Here is a 9532-nt window from a genome sequence, read left to right as displayed (position 1 = left end):
GCACTCAAGAGACAAATTTTAGAAAATTACGCTAAATTTCGTTTTCTTTCGTCCGCTTTTGGACGTTATTATTGTCCCATTTCGATCAGTTCCGTCCAGTTTCGGGCTCTTCCTTCCATTTTCGGACATCATTGTTTGATTTCAAACGCAACTGTCCGATGTCGTTCGCGTCCGTCTGATCTTCGACACGCTTCCGCCATTTTCGGATGGTTTCGTCTGATTTCGGACGCTTCCGTCCGATTTTATACGGTACCGTCTGATTCCGGACGCCATCGTCTTATTTCGAACGCATCCGCCCGATGTCTCACTTTTGTTACATACTAAAAGAATGGATAGCGTTAAAAGGCGCGCTACACTCCAAATATCCTTCAACGCGAAGAACGAACAACGCGTGCAAGATTTTCCGAAAATATTGTAATCGTTACGGGAATATATGAGTTAAAATCACTATTTTAGTATGTACTAAAAGAAACATTCACCATCCTTCCAGTAGGTAGTGGTGAAAATTTGCCTCGCCATACCGACACTGCATAAAGGAGACGCCCACAGCTTAGTAGCCTGGTATTTTGTTAAATGCCTGGCTACTGTATAATTAGTTTGCCATGGCTGCCGGACTCTCGCGTCCCCGGTATCAAATTTGATGACAGAGAAATTGACCGTCCTCTCGTTTTGTTTCTTCTGGTCGAAACATCCTTAGGTTGGAAATATAATTCGACGAAGAAGAAAATAATTTTCTTCAAAATCTAAAGTTGGCCATGGTGAGTTTGTCTCCAGATGTTTGTTGTCTGTACGCTTGAGACGGCTAAACTCGCTATCACTTTCCTCAAATTTATCTTCCTCTTTTCAAATCGCAAATGCTTAATTTTATCCTGTGGCTGTTTCTTGGTAGCTTTGTTTACTGGGTTTTAAACCGAATTTAGTCCTCCTATAGTTTCCGATTTACAGCTGTCATTATTATGACAATTTATTTTGAATTAATAAATTCTCTGATTACTTTCATTTACAGCACCTATCTGATGATCTCTTCAGGGCTTCATGTAATATTTCGCACATGAGCTTAAGCTCACTGATTAATTTTGATGTCATTTTAATTATTTGGACAATGACGCGAAAATGACGCGCGAAATTATTAATTTTTGTTATCTAAATACTTGATTGATAACAAAGTCGTAAACATTCTCAAGAATATGCGAAAATTATTAAGGATTTTTTTTTACTTCAATCTCATTGATCACTGTTCTGTTATAGGACATTGGATTAAATGAGCATCATCAACAAATTGTGGTAAACTACCTTAGATTTGCACGTTATGGCCGAGGACAGAGACTCAGGGGAATAGATGCATCTTTTGAGGAACTAAAAGACAGCAGGTATGATGTAGACAGTATTGTGTCACTCCTAGTTTCATTAAAACTAACTGCACCTGGAATGTATCTTATTATCCAACTGCACAAAGGAGAGTACAAATAATGCGCCAGTAGAGTACAAATCCTGCAATATTGTACAGTTATTTGGACCATTGGTTATTCTGTACAATAAAAAAAAACTTGTTTAACCAGTCAGCTGTGCATGCTACCCTTCTCTATCCACTTTGCTTTTCCCACTTTATGAGAAATGAGCAGAAAGACTTAACAGAAAAAAAGCAGTCGGACATTAAAAACTGATTAGATGTCATGGTGTGTAGTATCACTGAATATTTTTACTTGCAGTTTGTGTTTTGACTATATTTAGAGATACTACACACCAAAATGTCTAATAAGATATATGTACTATCAGTGGAATGGTCAGGGTTTGAGGAAGTAGCAAAGGTTTATACACAGACCTCGTACTGTAAAGTTCCTGGGCTGGAGTACAAGGCCATACCTGAAAATAGCTCATTAGTTTATCTCCTGCCACTTTAAAGTTGAAAGTTTTCTGGTATATATTTCCATTGTTTAGAACCTCATTTCAAATTTGTTTTTCTATCTCCTAATTTTACCAGGATGAGTTAGTGTACATGGGATTTGAGAAAGAGGGAGAGGGAGGGTTGATAGGGGGAATGGAAAGCAGGCAAATAAGTCCTATGAGGGAAGAATTATTACCACAGTGAGCACTAGTAACTTATAATTTTGATATTGTTTATCTTTCAGGCCATTTATTTTTAATTGACTTACTTTTAACCTGAAATTTATCCTTTAGCCAATGATTAATCCAGACCGAAAAAAGGGATTGATACCATAGAATGATTGCTTACACAGACTTGTAGAAGACACATACACTCTTGATGAAGTGACAGACATGTTAGATGGCCTTTGTGCAGTGGTTAGAGGAGAAGTTGAATCTGAACTCATTAATGCTGCACACACCAATGTTCTTCTCCTGAGGCAAGTGTTTAGTCAAGCTGAGAAATGGCATTTGAAGCTACAGGCTGACATATCAGAACTGGAAAATAGGTAAGGAGTATGTTCATTTAATGGCTCTTTAATCTTCAGATTTAAATCATCATTTGTTTTTCACCTATTTGCAGAGAGCTTATAAATGAAATTGCAAAGTTTGAAGAAAGGGAATTCTCTCCCGGTGCACAAAGCTCACAGGTATAGTTTTCATGTCATTATTACAAAATGTACAAGTTTAACAACTACAAATGTCTGTTGAACAAAAATTAAAAAGGTAAAAAAAAGGTAAAAAGTTACCTTCTGGAAATGAATTTTTCCAGGATGATGCATATCCTGGAAATAATGCATGCTGTGTGCTTTGGAAGTATCCAATCTTTTGGCCATATTATCATTATTGTAAGGGATGGATATACTGATGGCTGTTACTATCTTGAGAATAATGTACTTTTGCTATGTGGACATTTATCCATTAGATAGCAATTTTACTAATCTTTGGTTTAGTGTTTACCACCCTGCAGTTAAGTTAGGTGTTAACACAGCAAATGGTTTGAACCCAGTGGTAGTAGAGGTTAGGTGTTAATGTTAAACATCTTACAAATTTTTAATTCAAGCCTAAATTTTTTTTTGGCTTTATTTCTAATGAAACTTTATTTTAGTTGTGTTTATAACTACAATGATCTTTCTTCTTTGAAATATTCCCCCCTTTATCATAACTTAAACCTAAGATTGACAATCCTTGATTAAATAGCATGTATTTGCCACTCCAGAGTCTGATACATGTATATATCCACTTGTCTCAGTTTTTTTTCCCTCCTGTTAGACTAAGCTGTCCAAACTGTCCCAAACCTCAAAGCTTGAACCTTTAAATGAGGGTGGAGGTGCAGCATTACTTCAAATAGTAAGTTGATAAATTTACTGAATTGTTGCCATAAGGGGTAAATCTCAGATGGACCTCTTTGCTTCCTCCTCTAGCAATGACCCCTCCCATCTTCACTTTGTCTCAGCATTGTTTAAATATCTTTTGGGATTCATGGTTGTCCCTGAAGAGAAATTGAGGAGGGAGGGGATGATAACATTTCAAATGATTGGGAATGTACTAAAAGTGATGAAAATTACATCACTCAGTGCTCGCTTGTATCATCTGTTTTGATTATTCTGCTTGCATTTTTTACAATTGATTATAACTGATTTTGAACAAATATTGTCCATTAGTAGCAGCTTTAAAAAATTCAACTAATGCGTGACATGTCTAATCTACTTGTATTCATGACAATTCAGAACTTACAAATGTCTAGATTTTCATCTACTTCAGTTTTAGTATGGAGTCATGAATATCATGACTCCATAGAATGACCCCTGGTCAATATTTGATGAGGTGTTGTGCAACATTATATTTTTGGTTAATTTCTGAAAAAGAGAGCAGGCTTTGTCTAATTTCAAACTTATTATGAATAATTAATGAAACAAGCTTTTTATTGTCAATTGTTCATCATTTATTTATTGAGTTGTCTTTCAAATACTTCTACACTGCATCTTTATTGGTGGGTTCATTATGTTCTATGAAATAATGCCCCTTACCTACATCAAACATTTAAAGTAGAGTTTACTGTTCACAGCTCATTTTACAGAGTACAGATTTGTATGGTTTAAACCTTCTTAAATATGCACAACCAATATTTTTTATTTTATTTTATTTTTTTTAAGGAAGGTAGAGTTCATTTTCAGATATTTTTTCACCTCAAACATAAACCACAATACACTTGAACCTTTTAATTATTCATTACAAATGACTGTGATGTATCAGATGTTTTAAATGTTACAAGCATCACACAACTCCATGGAAACAGTTTGTGTATTTACAAGATATATATACAATGATGATAACCTGCTAAAAGAGTATATAAAGTGATCTGTTGTGGATGATTGTGAAGATTGATTACAAAAGTCCATGTTGTAGAAATGATTCTTTTACAACTGTCAGAAAAAGAACTCCTAACAGAACTGATTAGGGATCAGCAAAAGGTAACTACAACTTGGAGTGTTTCACTTCAGATGGATGGATCTAAACACATCACTTTGAAATAGATAGAATTTTAGTTTTAACATAAGGTGATATTATTTTATGGCTCTTAATCATGTGTTGGAATTTCAGAAACCTTGCTGCAGCTGATGACTTGAAGCCTTTGCTTTGATGTTATTTACCCTCATATAAGTTGAGCTTACCGAGGGGATATAATTTTTATATGATTTATCAGAGTCTAACAAATTTATCTCTGTTATTTTAGGTTGATTACCATTGTTATCTGATATTGCTAACACTTTCTATGGGGGCCTTAATTTACCAGTCTATGCTGATCTCTCATAAGAAATATCATCTTACATGTTGTATACAAATTCTTTTGCAAGATTCTTCAGTTAAGTTCTATTTTATAAGCAAAACTTATTATGATGGGCATTCCATTCAGCTGACAAGGTGTTTTGTTTCCTAGGAAATAAACCGCTTGAATGAGGAAAATTCAAAACTCAGAGATCACATCAAAATTTTGGAAGGAAAGGTGTGACTATTAAATCTGAAATAATCTTCCATCGCTACAATGGTTTTTCATTTGGTATAACTTAAAATGCTTTTTAAACAAGATTGATCCCATTTTTGTCTGTTCTTCATAATTTGACAACTTGTAGTCAAAAGCAAAGCAGACCTTTATGAAAAACTGATCCATGTTTTTCGTTCGCCTTTTTGTTTAGGCAACAAGTGCTATTGGTGAAAAAAGTAAACTTCAAGCTGATCTGGAAAGTACCCAAGCAGCTTTGAAAGCAAAAGGCAATGTTAAGGTTTGTCCAGTACCTGACATATCTTTAAGATTTGGTCAAATTGTTGAAACATACTCATTTATTTTTTATCCCTTTAACTCCCAAGATCTGATTGGTAATTCTCCCCTCTAGCTGCTACACATTAAAACTAGTTACAATAATGTAGTGTTAGATGAAGGTAACAACCTATACCTGATGAGTTTAAGTAATCTCATTACCTTTTTGTTGGATAATGTATTAATATTATAGAGAGAAGTTACATGTTAATATAGGTTAAAGGAGGAACCTTTAATTGCAAGTAGCAACTGAAGGCTTCTTTAATTTTCAGTATTAAAAGGTGCCTGATTCTTCTTCTTTCACAGGGACATGGCAAAGAACTTGCTGACCTGGAGGAACAGATGGCTGCTACTAAATTAGATCTGAAAATGGTAATGACAAACATGATGATTGGTTTTTATAGAAGTCCATATCAAACAATTTTGTTTTACGTAATTTTCCCTTTTTTTACAGACAAAAGAAAAGGGCTCTACTCATGCTGCGTCATTGCATGATGAGTTAACAAACACCAAGGTGAGATATTCAAATTTGTTACTTAAACATTTATGTGATCATAAAAAAAAAAGTTACTTAAGAGTCAATCTTTTTAATCCTTTTGTTCAGTGGATTATCTTCTAGGTAGAAGTGTGTGCATACCCTGTCTTACTCCTTACCAATTTCCACATATTGGTGTTAAAATATGACTGAAACTAATTAAAAAAAGTAATTGCTTGTGATTCTAGAGTTAGCAATTTTGTATGGTAATTAGATTTTAAAATGATATGCCTAAATGTTTCTGTTTTAATTTTCAATTTCTCCTCTTGTGTAGCATGAGATTCTAAGGCTTCAACATGATTTAGAAGAAGCACAAAAGGTAAATAATCTCTTGTACAGTACACAGGGAATCTGTTTTATGTCACTGCTATGTTTTTTAGTCTTTCTCTTTGCTGGAAGAATGTTGCCTTAAAACTTTTCTTGTTTTTCAGGATCTTGCCAAGAAATTTAATGAAACAACTCAATACAAGAACATGAAGCAGATGTTAACCTCAAAGAATGACCAGATTAAAGATTTACGTAGTCGCTTACGCAAGTGAGTTTATGTGACTCCTCTTGCTTTGCTGCATGTTGTTACAAGTAATTACTTAATACCAGTGGCTGCTTTCTAGATAGTCTCAGTAACTTTATACTTCCAAGAAAAATCTTTAACCCTGATTTTAAGAGTTACAGTGAGGGTCTTAGTTCTAAAACCAGTTCATTTTAAGGTCATAACAATAATGGAAATGATCACCTACTCATGAAGCTCTCAATTGGTAAACAAATTCTCCTCGTCAGCACCTTGGGAAATATACAGAGAACAGTATGGAGAATCTGCAAACTCATGTTAGGGTATAAAGGGACAAGTTATAAAATTCCAGACACTCAGTGTTGCCTCTTTGCTGGTGTGCCCTACATGCATGTATCATCTTTCTTAGAATAATGAAGATTCAATTGACTTAACTAAGTACTTAGGCCGTGCTTTGTCATTTTCCAGATATGAACCTGACACCTGAAGAAATGCTTTGTGACTTGTGGCATCCAAAGAGAAGTCAATGAACTTATTCCATGTAACATTGAGCTAGCTATGCTACAAACACTTACTACTGACTTAGGCTCAAACTGTTGTGTAGTGTTCTGGCTGAGAAAAGTTCACTGAATAATTACTGAAGTTCTTTAACGCTGTAGAAAGAAGTATTTCAAGTGATCTTGTATTGATTTTTTTAAAAGTTAATTTAAGTTATATTACTAGCCAAAACATTATATACATGAAGAGATGTTTAAAGGAAAAAAAAAAAATGAAAATGGCAATTGAATGAAGCAAGTCAAGGAAGTGCAAAGCAATTAACAATTAAATGTTTGTCTCTTTATTATTTATTACATGTAGGTGTTTTTGTCCTGTTATGTGTCGAATAATAAACCAGGTATAGTCTTGTGCACATGGATTTTATTGCGAAAAGGTTGTGTTTTAAATATAAACAGCAGCTCTGCATACTCAAATGACACCACCCAAAGAAATGTGACAAGTTCAATTTTTAACTTGCAAACTGCCGTGTAAATTTTACAGGTCTGGCAATTTATATTGATCACAAAGCTGTCACATAAAGCAGTACACAAGTATCTCCTCTCTGATTTCCCATTTATTTACAAACTTCAATCCTACTCTAAATGCCCTTTCAGTGTTTTGGTCTTTGATACAACCATACACTGTCAATTCCTTCCTCAATCATATCTGTTGGTTTCCAGTTTGGTAATGGAAAGCGACAAGCTAATATTTGAGCATCATCCTTCATTTCTTCCTGGAATTTATCTTGGAGCTTTGGCATCTACATATTTCCAAGTAGAAAGAAAAAATTATTACACAAGTTCAAACAAAAATTATTGATAACGGCAGATTAAGAGCCACCATTAGCCCTTGTGAATAATCAAGGATAGTTTAATATATTACTATGTGGTTCAACTTTCCCTTTCAATCAGAGTATTTCAAACACAACATAGTTTTTCCCTGTGTCTCAGGTTATGACCATTAGAGATCTGAGACAAACCTTTTAGGGCTAATATAATGTAAAATGAAAATAAGACTGTTTTAAAAATTGTTTAACCAGCATAACATTACCATCTCTGAGACTCCAAATATTAGAATGGTGTCAAATGTTGACAGGTTAACCTGTGAATAAATGGAAGAAAACCCAGTCAGGGTCCAGATGATAAAGAAAAATCTGGTATCCTGTGCTACAAGCTGTGAACTTTTGGTTACCATGGTGAGAAGCAAAAGTTGTCAGCAAAAAGACCTCCAACTAGAGTTACAATATAAACGACAGAAACATATAAATTAAAACACCTTCCACAAGTCAGCTCTTGAAAATGTAGCTTTGTGATGAAGTCCCTGTAACCTGGCCTGTAATCTTGAGTACCAAACCAACCAGTGGTTTAGTTCATAACCATGAGCTTGGTAACCTTGTCTAGCTGCAGCAATTACCTATCAATTAAATAAAAGGATCCAAAATTTAAATAGAATGATTTTCAACTTGTATGTATATATATTTCCACCTTGTTAATTGCCAGAGCAAGCACAGTTGGGGACCCAGAGGGACTGTCCAAGAGGTCTGGACTCTTTCCTCAATCTGACCTGTGAGATTTTTTTTTTTTTGCTTTTAGTTTGACATCAATACCATAAAAAAAAAAAAACTAGGATTACTTATGAACCCCTTAAAACCCTTGGAGTGACCAGCATCTAATTTCTCCTGACATAAATGCAGCTGAATCATTCATTAAGATCATAGAAATAAAGGAAATGATCACCAATCTAAGAAGCGAATATTGAAGCAATCTCCACTGTAATGAACTCTATTTAGCAGTTACTTTAGTAAAAATAAGGCCTTAAAAAAAAATTCAGTATGGGATTTGACCTTGAAACCTCTGCAATACCTGTGCAGTGTGCTACTAGCTAGTCATTGTGTTGGTTTGTACTCTAAGAAGCATTGAATGTTAAATGAATTCTCCTTGTTAGAAGAGGAGTAAGGAGAAAATGGATACTGATGTTACACAACTGTTAATGAAGGGAGATGGGGGCAGGTGTGGTTTGGCGCTTAAAGTAATGTTAGCCTCCTGGGTGACATTGAAAATGATACGAACCACTCTCCCATCCCCACTCCCCAAGTCTACCAATGTTGACCCGTTATGCTTGGAAGCTTGTCCTATTCGTAATATGTTAGCAATTTGTCTCTCTGTGGCCGGTACGTATGGAAGACAAATTTTTCGTAAAGCTGGCGTTACAAATGGCGTGGTCACCAGAACAATTCCAACAGCTGCAGCGCCTGTAATTCCGAGGACTACTTTGCCTAGTTTAGATTTAGTTTTGGGATTTCTTGCGTCCTCTTGTAACTCGAATCCCAGCTGATTCTCAGGGCTCATGTCTGTGGCCAGCTTTTTTCCAGAGGACTTGTGAGACTGTTCCACAATACATGGGCAAATCAGCACCGACATGAAAACAGCTATCTACTGCATGAGTTTTCCTCATTAAAGAGCTATGTCCGCACAAATCGTTTCATTTCGCGCTATCAGGAGGAGTATTCCGTGAGTTTGGCACCAGGAAAACAAAAACAAGCGAGCTTTGTGCAAAATTCACGTGTGACCGGCCATCTTGGAGAAAAAACTCTAAACTGTGTGGGGAGGAATGGAATTTTTCGATATCTTTTAAATTTTTTTTTTCTCTCTTATCAGTCATGACACATCCCAGCTTTATTAGACGAAATAAATATTCCACTATTGATATA

General features: G+C 35.2%; 2 protein-coding genes across 2 annotated transcripts; one reads left to right on the top strand and one right to left on the bottom strand.

Moving 5' to 3' along the window:
* The first annotated feature begins 560 nt into the window (after positions 1 to 560).
* Positions 561 to 7215, top strand: LOC113670239 (leucine zipper transcription factor-like protein 1). Its single transcript, XM_027186345.2, has 12 exons — positions 561 to 758; positions 1249 to 1370; positions 2238 to 2432; positions 2507 to 2573; positions 3196 to 3273; positions 4865 to 4930; positions 5121 to 5207; positions 5549 to 5614; positions 5697 to 5756; positions 6052 to 6096; positions 6209 to 6312; positions 6754 to 7215. The coding sequence occupies exons 1-12, from the start codon at positions 756 to 758 to the stop codon at positions 6770 to 6772; spliced, it is 912 nt and encodes a 303-aa protein (XP_027042146.2). The 5' UTR covers positions 561 to 755; the 3' UTR covers positions 6773 to 7215.
* Positions 7216 to 7378: 163 nt separating this feature from the next.
* LOC113670241 (ATP synthase subunit C lysine N-methyltransferase) lies at positions 7379 to 9530 on the bottom strand. Its single transcript, XM_027186347.2, has 4 exons — positions 8892 to 9530; positions 8098 to 8235; positions 7873 to 7923; positions 7379 to 7582 (listed from the first exon to the last, which is right to left on the bottom strand). The coding sequence occupies exons 1-4, from the start codon at positions 9240 to 9242 to the stop codon at positions 7433 to 7435; spliced, it is 690 nt and encodes a 229-aa protein (XP_027042148.2). The 5' UTR covers positions 9243 to 9530; the 3' UTR covers positions 7379 to 7432.
* Between the last annotated feature and the right edge of the window lie 2 nt (positions 9531 to 9532).

Source organism: Pocillopora damicornis, chromosome 9, assembly GCF_964200805.1.
Source record: "Pocillopora damicornis chromosome 9, jaPocDami1.2, whole genome shotgun sequence".
NCBI classification, from domain to species: domain Eukaryota; kingdom Metazoa; phylum Cnidaria; class Anthozoa; order Scleractinia; family Pocilloporidae; genus Pocillopora; species Pocillopora damicornis.
Note: the sequence above shows the minus strand (reverse complement) of the source record. Positions and strands in the feature narration are given on the sequence as shown.